This window comes from Neolamprologus multifasciatus, chromosome 4 (genome assembly GCF_963576455.1).
Source record: "Neolamprologus multifasciatus chromosome 4, fNeoMul1.2, whole genome shotgun sequence".
Classification (NCBI taxonomy): domain Eukaryota; kingdom Metazoa; phylum Chordata; class Actinopteri; order Cichliformes; family Cichlidae; genus Neolamprologus; species Neolamprologus multifasciatus.
In genome coordinates this window covers 24,861,933-24,881,449 of record NC_140442.1, presented here as the reverse complement: position 1 = coordinate 24,881,449, position 19,517 = coordinate 24,861,933, and the positions used below count along the sequence as shown (strand labels likewise).

Here is a 19,517-nt window from a genome sequence, read left to right as displayed (position 1 = left end):
TTGACTGTATTGCATTGAATATAAGTTTCCTTTAATTTCTGAGGAATTCTACAGTAAATCTGGATGAAACTTGGCACACAGGTACAGTAGGTGTCCCAGAGGAGGGATGTGTTGAAAGTTGGACCTCAACTACTAAGGATGATTTTTAATGAATTTTTGAAATTTGACATAATTGTAGTGTATTGACTGTATTGCATTGAATATAAGTTTCCTTTAATTTCTGAGGAATTCTACAGTAAATCTGGATGAAACTTGGCACACAGGTACAGTAGGTGTCCCAGAGGAGGGATGTGTTGAAAGTTGGACCTCAACTACTAAGGATGATTTTTAATGAATTTTTGTAATAGACATAATTGTATTGACTGTATTGGGCTGTTCCATCGTAATGTGTGCGCGCGCGTGCGCGGGTCTAGGCTCTCAATCGGGATATAAAGCGAAAAGGCGCTACCGTAAAGACTGGTGTAAAAGCGCAAGTAAATTTATGCGGCGGATAAGAGGCGGCTGGCTTGACCGCGGCTCACAAATGACGGCTCACTTTACCGCGGTGCGATGGTGGCACCCCCGTGCGCTTTCCCCTCTGCTATCCGGACAAGGGACGCTGGCAGAGGAGTGACAGACCGGCATCGGAATTCCTACAATTATCAGTCTCAGAATAGCTCGGCACGGGAGTAGAGGTACTGTCATGGAGAAACAGAGCAGAGCCAACAAGGAGGAAATGCTGACATCGAAGGAGGAGAAGCGCAAAGAGAAGAAGCCGAAATCTGGGAAGCTTTTCCGCAAGAAATCGTTAAAGTCTGTGGGGAGTTTTATGAACAGAATTATCAAAACTTTGGGCACTTTCACCCACTTTGGAGACGCTGACGCGCAGGACGCGGAGGATGATGATGGAGGGTTTCGGAATGGCGCACCTTGCACCCTCAGCGCCAGCTCAGGAATAATCAGAGAGGATGTACAAGTAGTTCGGGATCGGGTAGTGAAAAACACTTCGAGCACATCGTCTTCTCTGTGCACCGGCAGAGAGAAACTACTTTACCAATACGGAGACAAAATCCCAGGTGTGCTGGGGCTGAAAAACCACGGCAACACCTGTTTCATGAACGCCGTGGTCCAGTGTTTGAGCAACACCGACCTGCTCGCGGAGTATCTGGGACTGGAGCGATACAAGATGGACATGAGCCAAACCAGAATGAACGGGGTGGTGAAAAGCGACGGGACGAGGCTGGTCAGGGGAGAAGTCACGGAGCACTTGGCGTCACTTGTCAGAGCCCTCTGGACTCTGGAGTACACCCCTCAGCTGTCTGTGGATTTCAAGGTACCCCCCCCCCCCCACCCCGAATTTAGTCTGCAGGTGGTTGTGAGTTCTCTAACGTGAAAGGCACACATAGGCACAAAATGAAAGGTACTGGAAACAGTATTAAAAAGGGCACTGTAGCAACCAGTTAGTTACTGCATTATTAGCTCCTTGGTAAGTACAGGTGTTCTGTTTAGACGCACATAATCACATGTTATTGAGACAGTATGCCTTTAACACCACTATGATTATTCTCGGTGTCCTGTTCAGATGATTATCATTTTATATAATAGCACAGCACCAACTCCTCTGCCATGGTCAACAACAAGGGCGCAGTGCTTTGCCCTGACACTCCAGGGTTTCCCTGACAGGTGATAATGACACTGGTGCTCAGAGTTGCAGCAGTCTGAGGGCACAAGGTGAGCAGGTGCCTGGCTCTCATGCTGTTGCTGGGTTTGCACGTGAAGACTTGATGGATACTACTAACTAAAACTTTAAAATGGTTCACTCTGCTCGCATTATTTTATGAGCACTGGGTTAGAAGAGGTTAAGGGGGAAATCGTTTAGACTTACCTGACTTGGTCAACTCTATATTACAGTATTTATTTATAGTAGGCGAAAAAGTTGTGATGCAAAGTGAGCACCAGAAAGAGATGATTTACTTTACACTTAAGAGACTTTCTTCCTTGAGGATCAGGGACAGTGAGCACTATCAGGAGACCCTCAGGCTTTTCCTACTCTACCCACGCTGAAGATAGGAGGGGGAATGCAACTGTACTTTATCTGCCTGAAGCTCTTCTTTGCTCTGGATTTCTCTGAGCCTTAGCTCAATGCAAGAAGTAGATAATATTGGAGCGGCGAACAAAGAGACTCACAGTGGATCTATTCTTGGAAATGCTAATTACTCTGTGAAGATGACTGCTGGAAGATCTTGACCCCTGCAGCACAGACACGTGCATGATTTTTTTTGTCACACTTCATTGTGGTTACAGAGAAGCGGAAGGTTTACCTGAAAGCCAGTTAGCCAGATTATCAGGGTTTCGCAGCCTATAAATGGAGTGTTGATCATCATCATTTGTCTTGACTCTTTTGCTGTCCCATCTGTTGTGCTCTCCAAAAAAGCCCCCCGTCAAACGTAATTGATGCTGCCAATCATTTTTTGATCCCACACTTTCATTTCCTTCTGATATCGGGAGACTCTGATATCACATTTTATTACTAAAACAATAAGAGGAGAGCACGGAAACATCTTGCCAAGATTAAAAGAAAAAAAAATGCTAAACCCTCTTCTTTATATGTGATGAGATGTTTCCTGCCACACACACACACACACACACACACACACACACACACACACACACACACACACACACTGGATTTCTTGGCTGTGGTTTGTGACCATAGGAGGTCCAGAGTTCGTGCTGTCTGGGTTTTCTGAAATTGCCTGTTGAGTAATACCACAGCTGCCTGAAGGGAGGCATTATAAAATGATCAGATAGCTCTGAGGCCTGTTTCTAAGAGGCTAAATTAGCTCCCAGTTGCAGGAACTCCAGACAGCACAAACCAATAATAAACAATTCTCCACAAAGGACTAAGCTTTGCTTTAGTAGCTCTATTAATCTAGTGGGTTTTTTAAAAAAAAAAAAAAAGTTGATTATCTTTCTTTACTGGTCTCTGAAAGTTGCGTCCTTTGTCAGAAGAGGACTAACCACAGTACCCATCTTCATATCAAATTGACTTTTATAAGAAATGACAAGAGGCCAGGCTTGGAAAGGGTTCTCATTTTGAAAATGACCCTAGGTAGAATTTACAGTGCCGCACTTTATATTTTAAGTAATGATGCTGCTGGTGCTGTAAATGTCGAATCATCCTGGGTTGATCAGCAGATCTTTACAGTTAATGACTCAGCAGAGGTCTGTTCCAGTCCTGCAGTGGAGGAAAAACAAGCTCTGTGCTACATTCCAGTACCACCTGGCTCATAGGACAATACAGGTAGAAGGAGGGAGGCAGCTTTTATAAGCATTTGCAAAAAAAAAAAAAAAAAAAAGATTAAGTACCTCTGGGTTGCTTTGTGATAACACCAGCACTGGCAGTGTGTCCAGGGCTTCGGCTCTCACTGACGTGTCTCTCACATTGCGGCTGAGGTGCCGAGTTTCTTCAACCTGTGAGCAGATGTGTTGTTTTGATCTGTTCATTGTCGCCCCCCCAACGGGGTGGTGTGTTTGCACAGAGGGGCCTAGATAGGAACGGAGCCTGAAACTCAAACAATTACTCAACAGCCAGTTTACTGGTTTCCATAACATGAGAGGCCTGAGAAAGAAGTGAGTTAGGGTGAGCAAGAGCGACGGCTGGACAGGAATCCTCCTCGCGGCGTGTATTGATAGGCCGGTTTGGGAAGCATATGCTGTGGTGAAAGTGGCTCTTTGTCACAGGTATGTGTGGGTAATTACCAGCTCCATGTTAAGGTTTGCACAATTAGCTATGCTGCAGGGTGCAGAACATGACTCACAAAGAGATCTACATTAGACTGCAGTGATAGTGATAATGGTCATTGTGTTGTGAGGTTGTTGTTATTTTAACTGAATCAAAAATACACAAAAAATATTTTAATAATTCATTTGATTACATTTAATTTTTCCATGTAATTTTGTTACATAAGTACAAAATGTTCAATTTAATGGAATCTTACACACACACACACACACACATATATATATATATATATATATACCAAACAAAAAATATGTTTGGTGTATATATATATATATATATATATATATATATATATATATATATACACCAAACATATTTTTAATTGGTTAATGATTAATTATATGAATAAATACACCTTCAATTTCATATATTTTTGTTGCATATTATTGAAAATTATTGCTTCATAAATATTTGGAGGGCAAAAAAAACTATAAAGGAAGTAAGCACCTAGAGTTATATCACCAATGGTTAAAAAGGAACACTAATAATTTAAACAAGCACCTGAAATCATAGGTTGAATGTTTAAATAGCTAAGTGGAAATAGATGAAATATAAAGCTGAACTTAAAAAAAAAAGTAAATAGTTAACTGATGATGGATGAACTGCATAAATATTTAACATTGTCTAAATACAGTGGCTTGTTATCATTATATCAGAGACACCAAAACAACAAAAAACAAAAACATGGCCTTTTCCACAGCCTTAATTATATCACTGACACAATTGCCACCTTCAGAGGGCTGATGGTAATTACTGTTATTACTTTGCTGTAATGACTAGCTGCACAAAAGCTTTAGGTTAGCGCAGGTCATGGTTCACAGTTAATGTCAAAGCATTTCTTCAAAACGAGCCTGAATGCCTCAGGCTTGTTCCCCGGCTGTAAACGGCTGCTGTACTAGACTGACTTTCCCCTGATTGGTCTCATTCAGAAATGTCTGTAATGTAAGGTATGATACTGCGATCCTAGGCTGGGCTGTTGGACCGAATGTAAAGTCTGTTTAGATCTTACAAGACACATATTTGAGACTGCAGAGGGTTTATTTCAAACACTGGCACATGCATAAGACTTTTCATAGTAAAGGTACACCATCTATACTGGTAAAAATAAGCCATCATTGCCAGTGTCACTTTACCCATAACCCAGTGTTCATGGTCTGACTCTGCAAATAGCTCTGATTAGAAGTCGCCATAGTCTACCATAATAAAATATGTAGCTTCTGCACAATCTCATATTATGTTGATAGTTCTTGCAGCAGCATCATAAATGCTGCTTCAGGACCAACAAATCACATTTTTTTAGGCTGTGGCTTTGTAGTTTTGATTTAAAAAAAAAAAAAAGACCACACTTGGAAGAAGTTTGCCTCCAGAACTTCCTGTTTTTGATACACAATTAACAGTGCGAAAGGTCTAATTAAAAAAAAAGTCACAATCCTTCCCTAAACAAAAATAAACCCCAACTGGCAATTGGTTTTGGGGTTTCTTTTTGTAGAATAAGACCTCTAAGTCCAAAAATTATAAGGTACTTAATGACAGTCCTGGAAGGGAATTAGTGTGATGCTCCAGTGGCAACATGAACATGGTGATATCACATACACAGTAGCTTCCAAGTCTTATCTTCAATTCAATTCAATTCAATTCCGCTTTATTTACATAGCATCACCTCAAGGCTCCTTGTATTGTAGGGTAGAGCCCCTACAACAACACAGAGAAATCCCCCTGTGAGCAAGCACTTGGTGACAGTGGGAAGGAAAAACTCCCTTTTTTCCAGGAAGGAACGTCGGAAAGAACCAGGCTCAGGGGGCGGCAGCCATCTGTCGTGATTGGTGGGGGGTGAGATGAGGAACACAAGACGAGCGACACAGAAGAAGAGAGCCAGAGAAAATAACAAGTAATAATTTAAGTGTGGTGTATGAACACGTAGTGAGTGAGGCCTGCAATATTTGCAAAAACATACATAATTTCATATATATTTTCCTCAGGGATTATTAAAGTATTCTGATTCTGAAAAAGAGTCTGTTCAGATGCTTCAGTTTTATTGTTTTATGACCTCACAAATGACTTGGCTCGTGATGTCGGAGATTCATTTTAAAAGCTAAAAATTCTCAATAATGTTCTGACAGCATAGGCTTTGAAGCGAGTTGACACTGTTGTGTCAGCTGACGGGGACGCCTCCTAAATGAGGAGAGATTTCGTGTCTCAGCTGACCTTGAGAATCCTCCAGAAGAGCCTGAGGAGGTGGCCTAAGATGGGTCTTGGCTTCTCCAGAAGTCTTCCAGACTCGGATGTGGGATAGCAAATGGAATAACAGTGAATGGATTGATACTATATATTTTTAGATTATATTGATATACGCTACCAAGAACAAAGACTGTGTACTATAGAGCTAATGTTATCTGAGCATTTTCACAGAAGGAGGCCGGGTGAATCATAAACCGTTGAAAGTGTCAGTGTCCTCAAAGGGTTAACATAACGGAAATGTTGGTCAACAGAGGCGTGGATTTCCAGTTGTTTCAGCTAAAAATAGCAGCTCTGCATTCATTAACTGTGGCGTCTCTTCTGACTGCCGTATCTTGAAGCTATTGCAGTGACAAAACTCTTCACTTTTTGCTTCCTCGAGATGCACGAGGCAAGGGAAACTTCACTTTCATGACAAGATCAGAAGACAAGATTAGAGAACCTTATTGCTCAGCCGAGTTTATACCAGCATTTTTTATGTTTATGAATTTTGATGTTCACTTTTTGCTCCTGTCCACATTTCAGTAATTACTTTGAAGAGGCAGTCCCAGCTCCACATCTATCCCTCTATCCTCCTATCAAACAGCTACACACAGTCAGGCTGGACAGCTGCCCAGCACAACTGCACCTTTTATATTGCGAGCTGAAGCAAAATTCATTTACTTGCTTTTGCACAAGGACACTTCAGGGCTGGTTTAGCTGTTTTTTGTTTTGTTTTGTTTTTAATTCAGCATATCTACCCGTTTGTTAAAGAACTGAAATGGTAGCTCTCGACTCCCAATCCTCCAGCTTAGGCAGACACCCTACATCACGTTGGGGTGTAATAGCTTTAAGAGGCATATCACATATTAGTGTCAGTCTTTTGTTCCCTCTGCAATGATCTCTCATCACAGCCTCTGCTTCTCCGGGCTGCCAGCTGCTGTTCACGAAGCAAATTCTTTGCCTAATTGAGTTGTGTGCAATTCACATGTGAAGTGACATTAAACTGTACTTGAGTTGATGCAGTCTTCAACCTGCTTTTAAGCAAAATGTTATTCGCACCTCTTGTTTGATATGAAAATCTTGAAATTTTCGTTAAATTAGACAACAAGGTGGGTAGATGATAAATGCAGATTGGCTAAACTTTTACTAGAAAGCATGTTTGTTTGTTTTTTTAAGTATTACACAAAAGGCAGATTTTGCACATTCTTAAGTCAAAGCGTGGGCTGGGCTGAGACGAGGGAAGCGTGAAGTGCGTTAGTGCAAATTTGCAATTCTGGGATTCCTCTGATCAGCGTTCTGTGGAGAAGCCCAGGGTACATCTGCCCATTCAGGAGGCTCAGCTATACCAGCGAACACACTGGGGCTGTTAAAACCAGTAAACAAGCAGTCCAAGAGATTCGCATATTGTGGGAGTAACTTGTGTAGAAAGGATATTTTAACAAGGCACTTTTTTGGGTTCTCCTGACACTGCTTTAAATCTAACAGGCTGTCAAATTATAAAGCTCAAATAACAACCAAAACAGAATGGAGGAGTATGTGAATGGAATAGATATTATTTTAATGAAGGTTTCTCTCTGAAGTCGATCCATCCGTTGAAAAAAGAAATAAATAAAATAAGAGACTTAAATTGTGTCTGCTTTTCTTTTCTCCAGGCTACAGTGTCCAAGTATGGATCACAGTTTCGTGGTAATTCCCAGCACGATGCCCTGGAATTTCTCTTATGGCTTCTGGATCGCGTCCACGAAGACGTCATTCTGGCCTCCCACAATAACAACAACAAGACCAAAGCTCCTGGAAAGGTAGGACTGAAGCAGTTAGCATGTATACAGTTAATTTCCAAAATTTACATAGAAACTCTTATACATATGTACTCTTGGAAATGATCTTCGTAAAGTCATAAAAGAGTATACTGAACCATGTAAAATACGTCACATCTGGATCTCAGCTCTACAGACACATCAGTAATAATTTAATATAAATGATCTACTTGCTTAACTAATGCAGAAGTAATACATGACTAAACATGTGATTTAATGAATAATCTGTTTCTCCTTCTTTGGCTTGATATATTATACAGGCATTGTTATTTCGTGAGCTTAAATAATATTTAAGGAGTCATAATTTTGTCAATGTTAATCAAAGTTAACGCACAGTTATATAATTAGGGTTATGAATCAGTGTGTTTGTAGTGTAAGTTGCCTAAACGCTCCACTGTACACTTGGTCTTTGTTTATGCATCTATAGTATTCATGGCCTGCAGCAGTGTAGCTAATGAGAGAGCATCCATCATTCAGATCTCATGTGCTTCTCTTCCCCCCAGTGGCTCATATCTCGTGTTGTTTATTATCAAGCCAACGAGTCTAACCTCACTGATAACGGCTTCGATAATTCCACAGATAACATCGCCATAGTCGCATCTTCGCAGGTTAGCTTCAAAATTTGTCTTGCAAAGCAGCTCTTCATGTCACCAGATGTAATGTGGCAATCTGCACTTTGCGATATTGCCCTGTGTCTAATGCATTGCCAGTGGCAAAGGGAATACAAGTATGGCAATTTAGTGTTTGATTTGTTCTCAGCGTGTCTTCTCCTGAAGCCATGCCTGCAGGCACGATGCATCCAGATACCCCTTGAAGAGAACTTTGAACTGCTCTGCCGTGAGACATTAAAGCAGAATTTTCATGCATTATTAAAAATATGTTTTTACTTCTGAAATAGATATACCTCTTTATTTGAAGTGTTATTGGGCTGATAACCAATTTATGAGAAGTGCTGTTGGTGAGTCATTGCAAATAAATCCACTCATCTCACTGCCCCATGTTTCCCAAGGCAATAATTTAGTGTGTTGTTTCATCGTCATGTGATTGTGAGATAGGGATAAAGAAGCCTGACACTCCCAAGGTTATATGTTAATTAGCTTTAGATATGAAATGTGCCTTTTTCTATGAGTTTCGTATAATTGAGTTATAATACATAAATGAATGGTAGTTATGTAGTTTCTTTCTACTCAATTTGAGCACTCAAAGCTCAAAATTGCAAGTCTCATTCACCCAGTCACACACAGACACATTCAAAAGCGCTTTTATCTGTGCTTAAGTGCTTTTTATCTTTGATCACTCACACGTCAAAGATACTTCAACTGTAGATTAAAAACTTTACATCTACTAATTTCAATTCGTAGATGACCCACACTGCCACCTGAGTCAGAGCCGCCCCATGTTGGGGAGTAAGTCACTATTTGTAAAACAGCGAAACAGCCCAAAATATGCGTTCTTAATCAAAGTTTTCCTGGAAAAAATATGGTTTAAGTTAGTTAAAAATGCAAATGTTAGAGATTGTAGTCCAAATGTATTCTCTGTAAAAAAGATTGCGTAGAATATGACTTTTGATCCTTGTTTATTTTTGTTTTGTTTTGGTATGAACACATCATCTGGACAAATTTCACCATCAGTACTAGATTTGCTAACGAGTAGCTGTCTCTACATCTAGTCAACTTTTGCTGATTTTGGATCATCAGGTTATATTTTGAGTGTTGTTTTTGAATGGTTTTCTTGTTTGAGTTTAACCTCCTAGGATCTGATGTCCACATATTGGGACATCACATTTTGGGTTGTCTAGACCACAATACAAAATTTTGCTCTTTCAAATGGCTTTCAAATGAGCCGTATTTCTCTAAGCGGCACAACTGTTGTTTCTCATTTTGTTTTTGTACTCAGGAAAAATGCTGTTGTGTTCAGACACCAAATAAAGAGTTTTGCGCATCATTACTCAGTTGTACTTTATAGTGTTGTATCGAACATTATAAAGCCCAAATAGCAAAGAGAAATTAAAAATGCATGCCATGAAAAAATTTTGGCCTTAGGAGGTTAAACAGCCTTTTAACAACAAACTGCTGCCCAAGCAGTGGCCAAGAACATGTTTCAGTACAGGAAATGCATCAATATCGAAAGCTAAAAATGGCTCTTGTGTACAGTGTAAAAGATGTTTACATAAAAGTGCAGTCGACATCAGAATCCAGTTTGAAACCAAGTAGCAACCTTCGAATTCAAATGCCCTCTTTAGACTAGCTTCAAATTTTACAGCAGTAATAATCATGGTTACGGTTTGGGTATCTTTATGTCTCATCTCTTTGCAACTAGATTTGTCTTTTATATGTTTTCTAGACAAATAATCAAAGAATATTTAAAGGTAACAACTTATAGTGCTTTGATGAAGTAATCACCGAAGTTATATCATTGATTTTTAACAGGGTAACTAGCATCTGTAGCCTATTATATTTCAAAGTGACCTTCCAAGTACTTATTGGGATGTCTTTTGTTCTCAGTTAGAAAGGAGGAAAGTCCTTGTTTTCAGAAGGTGCACTGTCAGCATGTCATTAAAAGGCCAAAGCCACACTGTAAAGTATAGCATTTCTCGCGTCTTCTCTGTAGTGTAGCTGTGAGAATTTGGAGCACTGTTCACTTTGCCCTTTTGTGTGACCAGCCCGATGAATAACTTAAATTATTTTTTCTCCTACTTTTTTTTTTTTTACATCACACAAAGACCCATCTGATGTCTCTTAACTGGAGTTTACCTCCTGCTGTAATCTCAGCTGGCTCCTCAGTTCAGAGTTATAGTGAAAGATGGGGTGAGGCTTTAGGCCAAAGGAGGGGGGGTCCGGACTGTATCTTTGAGTAAACTTGGGTGTGCAAGGGACATGAGAGGATCTTAGGACTGGAGAGCTGCTGATAAGGTATGTCACGCACCTGCAGCACCCCCCGGGAAAATTTTGTCACACCTTGCTCAGCACAGCTGGTGTGGCTTGTAGAGTATAAAGGTTTAAAAAAGCATGTTGACTTTTTCCTTGATCCTGATATATGATGGTGTCAGCATCAGGATTGATTTGATCAAAGGAGCTGGATGTTTACTGGGGTGTTCCTGCTCAACACCTTTACATCCAGTTAGAGAAAAATTGCAACAGCATGTGAAGCTCGTTTGTTTTTTCTTCATCCTTAAATTAGTTTAATATTGTAACCAAAATGTTTTACATTGTTGAATACTTGATCCTTTATATCAAACAATGCAAATGTGATTGAACTGCAGACTTTAAGCTTTAATTTGAGGGGATTAACACCAGGTTAGGAATTAGTGCCATTTTTAAACAGTCTCCCATTTCCAGAGCCTCAAAACTAATTGGAAAACTGACTAGCAACCCATTTCATGGCAAGGTGATGGTGATGCCTATCCGGTCGTTAAGTAATGACGTGACAAATCCTGCTTCCAGGCCTAAAGTAGTCTGCGTTTAATATGGCTGTTGTGTTGTTAACATATTTAATGTTTTGTATTTTCTTCTATTTAATCTCAAAAAGCTCCTAAAACAGTCAGTGATCACTGTTGACCTCTATCGGCTTTTATTACCGCTAATCATTTATTTAAGCTCAGTTTTTAAAACCTTGGGATGTAACTACAGCCCAGCCCATGCAGCAGTATATGAATGACTAACCTCGTATTGTGGATGGATTATCTCAGTTGTTCTCCTGGCTGAAGTTTGGTCCTTTTACAGCATCCTGCCATGCGATTACATTTGTTCCTGACCACCGAGAACACTCACGTTAACTTTTATCGAGTGGAAAAAAAGTTAGCTCTTTTATAGTATGCTAACATAGCTGTGTCGCTAGCGGTCACGTAGCACATTATATACCAGCACATTATATACCAGCTAGCCAAACTTCAGTAACCCTACAAACGTCACTGCTGTTTAGTTTTCTGTCTTCAATTATGTTGGAAGTGATAACAGAGCTGTACGTTTTAATTTGTTTCCAAAACCCTGCAGTCAGGACATGCTATATTGTATTTAGATGGAAGCTAGCAAGCTAACTTCCTGCTAACTTCTAACTCTGTTAAATGTCATAAATTCCGTTTTCATGGATGCCTGGATGTTAAACTCAATTGTTACACCTGGTAGAGCAGAACACTGATCATTTTATTAAAGATGAAAGACTTTAGACAGTTTTTCAACTCTCAGTAATGCCATAGTGATCATTTGATATATGGACCTGCAGCGGAGTTTAGGCCCGGACACGGCTAGTGACGTCAGACTTAACAACCGGATACCCTCATTATTTCATAGCAAAAGAACCTAAAGTTGGTTCAAAGTGTTGAATATGTGTTTTATAGATTGTCAATGCCATTTTAAACCTGAGACCCAAAGACATAGTTAAAAAGAATGAATGCATCGACCAGCTCAACAACACCAAAGTCCCTGAAAGACCACTGAGGACAACTAAATTGCATAATGCCAGAATTGTTTCCATGGTTAAGAAAAACATATTTACAACATTGAACTAAGTCAGGAAAACTTTAAAAGATGTGGGCCTATCATTAACAGGAGCTACAGTCTATAGGAGATAGAGGGTTTACGTCAAGATGCAAACTGTGGGTTGCGCTCGAGAACAGAAAGGTCAGATTACACACAAAAAACCCTGCATTGTTTTGTAAAACAAAAAAACAAACAAAAAACTATTTGAACAGATGAAACCAAGATTAACTTATTAACTTATACCACAATGGGAAGAGAAAAGTGCGGACGAATGGAGAAACAACACATGGTGGGTAAAACACCACATCCTCTGTGAAACATGGGGGAGGCAGTGCTATGGCACGAGCATGTGTGGCTGCCAGTGGAACCTGGTCTTAGTCTTTATTGATGATGTGACGGCTGATAGAAGTAGCTGAATGAATTGACGTGTACGGGGCTGTACTCTCTGCTCAGAAGAGCCAAATGCTGCAAAGCTGATCACACAGCTCTTCACGGTACAAAGTGATGATGACCCAAAGCAAACTTCAGAAGCGACTCAAGAGATTCTCAATGCAATGGCCATGTCAGTCAACTCAGCTGTACCCAGTAGAGCAGCTTTTCAGTTACTAAAGACAAAACCGAAGTCACAGAGACCCACAAATAAACAGCAAATCATAGCAGCTGCATTTCAGGGGAGGAGACATAGCAGCTAATGATGTCCATGGTGTCATGAGCGGGCTGTGCGCAGCAGGCAGGATGGGACAGCTTAGGATAGGACACAGCTTTATTGCTGGTGTGCAGGTGATACAAAATTAAACTAAACTAAACTGCAAATCTGGAACCTAAACATACAGAGAAACACACGATGAAATACACAGCCATGAATGAGGGAGAACATGATACTGGACTGAGGGAAACAGGTTTAAATACCGAGGGAATGATGAGGGAACAGAAAACACATGAGAGACACAGCAGAGACGAATTAGACACAACAAGGCTAGGGGAGCAAAACTACATGGGTTCTAGAAATCAGGAAGTTATTGACTGCAAAGGATTTTTTTAAATCCAAGTATTCAAAGCAATATGCATTTAAAATTATGTTGGTTTTTCTCAGTTAACTATAGATATCTCTGTTGTTTTCAAAAGCAGACCCTGGAACAAGCTCCTCTGACGTGTTTTTATCAGTAATTATTTGAGAGCTGTATAGTGCTGTAGTAGTAAATGCAGCATATGAATTTATATGCTTGAAGGTGTAGGAGAAAAATAGAGAGGCAGTAATCAGCACTATGCCCTCTGCGCTGAGGTGAAAACCTCATAAGAGTTGTTTGTTCAGGCCTTCCACTGTCAGGCTTTTTTGCAGAAATCAAGGTTGTCATGGATTTCAGTTTTACTGGTAAAAAAAAAAAAACATGTGGTCAGATGCTTAGTCTCACATAAAGAAAGGGATACTCTAGTTATTCTATTTCCCATGAATCAGTCTACTCTTTGCCTTATCTTGTCTTTTGTCCTTCATACCTGTTACTTATTGTATCTCTGTAGGAGGTACAATATGTAGCAAAGCTGTGGTATGCAGTTTGATATCACTGCCCCTCCCACAGAGGAGCTTTGTGAGGGGCAGAAAGGGCCTCGCTGACGCTGAGAAGTGCAGCTGCAAGAAAGAGTGTAAATCACATTCCTTTAAAACTTTAAAGAGTCACTCAGGATCATGATTCTGTCTATGATTTTTGTGGGGGAGGTTTGCCTCACCTCACTGTTTAATGTTCTCCCCAGTCAGCTTTCTGTGGCTCTGGTGGCTGGCTGAGAGTCATCCAGGGTCACAGTCAGTTTACCAGTCCGTGCACGTTCCTTCTCACAGCCAAGGAGTCTGCAAGCGCCGTTCTCTTCTGCTGCAAATCAAGGAGCCCGTTGGCCTTTTTTCTAATTGTTTTTAAGCATCTGTTCTTAGTTACCATTTAGCGAAGGAGAGCCAGAGCCAAAAGAAAAGAGAGGACGAGGGAACCCCCGCTATCCCTCTTTGCTGATGACCTGCTTGTGCTGGTTTTGCTTTGTAGTTGGAGCGTTTCTGTATTTGTAATCAAAGGTGACATCCTCCCCACGCACACAATCAGAGTTGAACTATGCACATACTAACATTCACTGTTGACTTTCCATGGCTTTGACTCAGGCACACACTTTCGCTCTTAGTTTGTTGATAATTTATCTCTTAGGAAACACAGTGCAAGTGTGAACTTCCCTCCCTCCCTACCTCTCTCTCCCTCTCTCTCTCTCTCTCTCTCTGTCTCTCTCTCTTGCTCTCTCTCCATGAATGTGTCTCTTTGTAAGTAGAAGGAAGAAAGAAACGCTTGTTGTGCAGCCTATGAGGTGAGTCTGAGTTCTTTGCAACAGTGTGGCAAAGAACGGTGACAGCCAGTGGATACGAAGTGAGAAATTGCTTCAATTCTACAAGACAAAAAAATGTCTGCATAAACAGTTAAACGAGGCCTGACCGAACTGAACCAAGACTGAATTGTCATTATCAGGAAAATAAATACAAAGTGAATGTGCAAAGCTATCTACCCATTTATTTTCCTCAGCTTATCCAGTTCAGGGTCATGGGCCAAGGTGTCTTGTGCCTAACCCAGCTGTCATAGGTGAGAGGCAGGGCAATTTATACCTGCAGCCAGTTTAGAGTCACCCACCAATTAAAATGCATGTATTTGGACTGTGAGCAGAAACCAGAGTACCTGAAGAGAACCCACACAGAAAAGACCCAATGTCCTATGTATATATCCAGTACCCTCCTACGAGGTAACAATGCTATCCATCACATCACTGTTCCACCAATGTACACCGATCAGGCATTTCATTATGACCACCAGCCTAATATTGTGTTGCTCCCTCTTTTGCTGCCAAAATAGCTGTGACCTGTCAAGTCATGGACTCCACTCGACCCGTGAACCTGTGCTGTGGTATCTGGCTCTAAGAAGTTAGCAACAGATCCTTTAAGTCCTGTAAGTTGTGGGGTGGATTGGATTGGACTTGTTTGTCCAGCACATCCCACAGATGCTCGATTGGATTGAGATCTGGGGAATTTGGAGGCCGAGTCAACACCTCAAACTTGTTGTTGTGTTCCTTGTTTTGTGTATTATCTTGCTGAAAGTGGTAACAGCCATCAGGGAGCACCGTTTCCATGATGGGGTGTATATGATCCGTAACAATGCTTAGGTAGGACGTGCGTGTCAAAGTAACATCCTCATGGATGACAGGACCCAAGGTTTGCATGTAGAACATCGCCCAAACCATCACACTGCCTTCAGCAGCTTGCCTTATTCCCATAATGCATCCTGGTGCCAGGTGTTCTTCAGGTAAATGACACACAGCCTTGTGACATTAAAAGAAAACTGTTATTCATCATACCAGCCCACCTTCATTGTTGGTGCTTTCAGTCGTGGATAGCCCTGCACCTATGCACCCCATGCGCATCAGCAGGGGGTGCCAGGTGCCAGCCTTCGCTCGCCACGTGCTTTAGTGAGCCTTGACCGCCCATTGTCCTGTTGCTGGTTCATCACTGACCACTCCACAGTTTAGCGCTTGTCAGACTCATTTAACTTCCTTAAGCTTGCCCAATTTTCTTTCTTCTAACACGCCAACATTGAGGACCTCATATATCAGGTGCCATGATGAAGAGAAAATTTGCGTTATTCACATCACCTGTCAGTGGTCAGAATGTGATGCCTGATCAGTGTATAAACATTCATTTTTCTGAAAAAGTGAGTTATGTACAACAACATGCATAACAGTTCAGGTTCTGAAGTAGCTGGCTGCAGTGCAAAACTATCAAATGCCTATAATTTGACGTATTATGTAACAACTGAAATCCAATATTGAGCAAGAACTGAGTAAACATTTGCTTTTCAAAATGACAGCAACTGGTTCCCTCAGTTTTTAAAAGAAGAGGTGATGCAATGCAGTGGTAAACCTTCTCCTGTGCCAACTTTGTCGAATCGTGAGGCTGGCGTCAAATTCAGATGTTACATGTTGCCGACACCATTTTCTAATATTCTCTAACTAATATAGAGAGTGTGGCACCAAATCTCTGGAAATAATCTTAAATGATTATTGAGCATGTTACAAATTTATTAAAACAATATATTTAATACACCTGAGTGGTAATCAGTAATGGCAGTGTTATAGAGCACAAACAGTAAATAGACGCACAAAGTCATAGCGTCACCTAAAATTGCAGTGCTCCACCTCCCTTGTGTTACAGTACTTTTCAGCCAGTGGTCAGACATATTCAGCAGCTTCCAATTTGCGTGACTCATTTGTGTCTATAGACCCACAAAATCTGAGAAGTGACTGTTTCTTTCCTTTCTTCATAGATCAGGAAGCTTATGTCTGAATCAACATGAACTGGAGCAGATCTGCTCTTCAATTCCAAACCAGCAGCTGCGCTTTTCTTTATTTTTATTTACTCACTAGAGCCGCTTCTGTTGTCGCTAACTCTAAGATGCCTTTGTCCAGTTTTGAATCAAACCCTCCTGTGGGTTTTTTTTTCCTTGCTATACTGGTCAACTATAATAATCGCTCCTAGGAAAAGGCATTACCCTGATCTAAAAGGGGTGTGTGGCCAGTGGCAACCAGGTGAATTTAAAGCTGCAAACGCAAAAACAGGAGATTCTGAAGAGAGCTTAAAAAAACAGGCTCATCTAGTCATGACAGAATAAATGATCTGTACGGTGTTTTAAGAAGACTCTAGAACAGCGTTTTCTGGGCCATAATCAGTCAACAAGCCTGATACTCGGCTGATTTTTCAGTGCATTCCCAGTAGTTCAGCTATTCGTCCTCAGTGCTCGTGAACTGAAATTAGACACATCCAGCCAAGAGCCGAGAAGTGGTCCCAAGTTTCAAACTTGGGTTGTTTTCAATTACTATAGCAGTGCACAGTTAAACCCAGAGCTAAGTAGTTGCCTGTGTGCGGTCAGTGCCGCTCTCCACTCTGGTAGGGTTGGGATGTGAATGGGTTTGTTGGGAATCCCGTGTGTTTTGTGCTGTGGGTGTGTGTGTGTGTATGCATTTCCTCTGTGTTCAGCCTTTGATACTGTCTGCCCTGCCAAGCAGAAATGGTGTCCTGTGGTTCAGAGCTACCCAGCTGGAAGAGCAGCTTGGAGGTTAGGGTGCAAATATGACCACCAAGTGTCTGAGCTCCTCACTCATCTTTGACCCACATTAGTGTTGATTGGCTTATGGTGCATTCCATGTCCAAGATCCAAGTCAGAACTCCCCCTTAAATCAGACTTCCAACTTGGAACCCCACCAACCCCATACCCAACTAATGCGCATGTAAAACATTAGTAAAGGTTTAAATGTTGCAGTCTGTACTAAAGCTGTTGTGCATTTATGACTCGCTAAAGAAGCTATACACTTAGAACTGACCAGGCTCTATGCATAAGTGTGCTGCGGCACTGCAGCGTAATACCTGTGATACATGAGTGGCTCTAAACTGCTAAGGAGCAAAATAAATACATTTTTCCTTGCTGCTCCAACTCTACCACTACAACACACTCAACTCCAGTATATTGCCAGTCTAATGTAGTATGAAATCTAAGAAATCTTTGCTCACAACACTTTCCACTCAATGATATATTGATCTAAAAAAAAAAAAACACACACAAAAAATCTTTAATAATCCACATTTCTACGTGGGCTGGACCAATGAAACTACATGATGTAAAATTGCAGAAAAAGTTACGATAGTTTTTGACTTTAATTTTTGTTAAGTCATAGAAAATGTCCTTGTTTTTAAAAAACGGACTGTCATTTAATTGTTTATCTGTTATTTAATTACTTTGATTTAGCATGAATTACAATGGGGGTATTTATCAGTAGGAAACCTGGCGTCCCCGGGCTGATTCTGGCCCCCAGGCCTTATCTTTGAACCCTTGTGTTGCACTGTAGCTGTCAGTATGATTCCAAAACAATGATGTATATCTGAAACCACAATTTTTAGCTAAGTTCTGAGCATGTCATAGGAAGGAATAGCACAATAAGGGACTGATATCTGAAGCAGCACAGGAGCTGATCTAGCTGTAGTCAGTCTGTCAGTCTTAGAGGCTGGATTCTTGCAAAAAGAGACACTTTTGTAGGCATGAGCTTGCTCACTGCAGCAGACACACAGCTAAACTCTAACTGTCTGACATCTCCAGACCAAACAATGTATCACTGGTGGTTTGAATAACAGTTTAAGAGCATTGCTATAAAAGCTGCTCTCATGCTATGCAGCCCAACCCAGAAAGACATTTTCTCATTAGATTGTGGAGAGCTTTGAAATGAAAGGAAACATGGTTAGCGTTTGCTTTTGTGTCATTGTGAGTTCTCCGAGAGGTTAGATGGGTTTAATGTATTTAAAGCTTTAAAAGTCACTGTTTGAACTCTAACAGATTGGTTTCAAAAACACGAGCCACGAGTGAAGCGCCTCATCTTACCTGAAGAGAAATCTAGTTAAATGAACACACTGATTCTTTATTTAATAGGAGAGGGGCGATCGTGGCTCAAGAGTTGGGAGTTTGCCTTGTAATCGGAAGGTTGCCGGTTCGAGCCCCGGCTTGGACAGTCTCGGTCGTTGTGTCCTTGGGCAAGACACTTCACCCGTTGCCTACTGGTGGTGGTCAGAGGGCCCAGTGGCGCCAGTGTCCGGCAGCCTCGCCTCTGTCAGTGCGCCCCAGGGTGGCTGTGGCTACAATGTAGCTTGCCATCACCAGTGTGTGAATGTGTGTGTGGATGACTGGATATGTAAAGCGCTTTGGGGTCCTTAGGGACTAGTAAAGCGCTATATAAATACAGGCCATTTACCATTTACCATTTAATATAAAGAGATTGACTTGCACACAAATTATTCACAACCCTGCTGGGTCTGATTGGCGTACAGCACCGACCCCAACAATTTAAATTATTCAGATTTGCTGAGTGGAGGTTTTCCAGCGAGTGTGTCAATTCAATTGCCTTAAAGAGGCTGAGTGAAATGATTTAAACAGTTGTTGATAGAAATAATTTAAGGAGGGAGGTGTGCCTGTCACGCCAGGTCCACTTTTAATGTGTTATCTTGATTTAAATTGAAGCTGCCTGTAAAGATGAATGGAAAGCAGTAATTATCAATCCAGCCTCACCAAGATATGCCACGCTGGAGAAAGAACGTCGATCCAGAAATAAAAATGTGATTGAGTTAAGCTCCATTACTTGTTTTATAACACAGTATATGCTGTT

At 41.1% G+C, this 19,517-nt stretch overlaps 1 protein-coding gene across 1 annotated transcript in view; it reads left to right on the top strand.

The window, feature by feature from the left end:
- Positions 1-552: 552 nt before the first annotated feature.
- usp43b (ubiquitin specific peptidase 43b) overlaps positions 553-19,517 on the top strand; it is a 97,565-nt gene continuing 78,600 nt past the window's right edge. The window contains exons 1-2 of the mRNA XM_085156660.1: positions 553-1,312; positions 7,654-7,800. Of these exons, the coding sequence (XP_085012786.1) occupies positions 683-1,312; positions 7,654-7,800 (777 nt within the window). The 5' untranslated portion in view covers positions 553-682. The remainder of the gene's footprint in view (positions 1,313-7,653; positions 7,801-19,517) is intronic.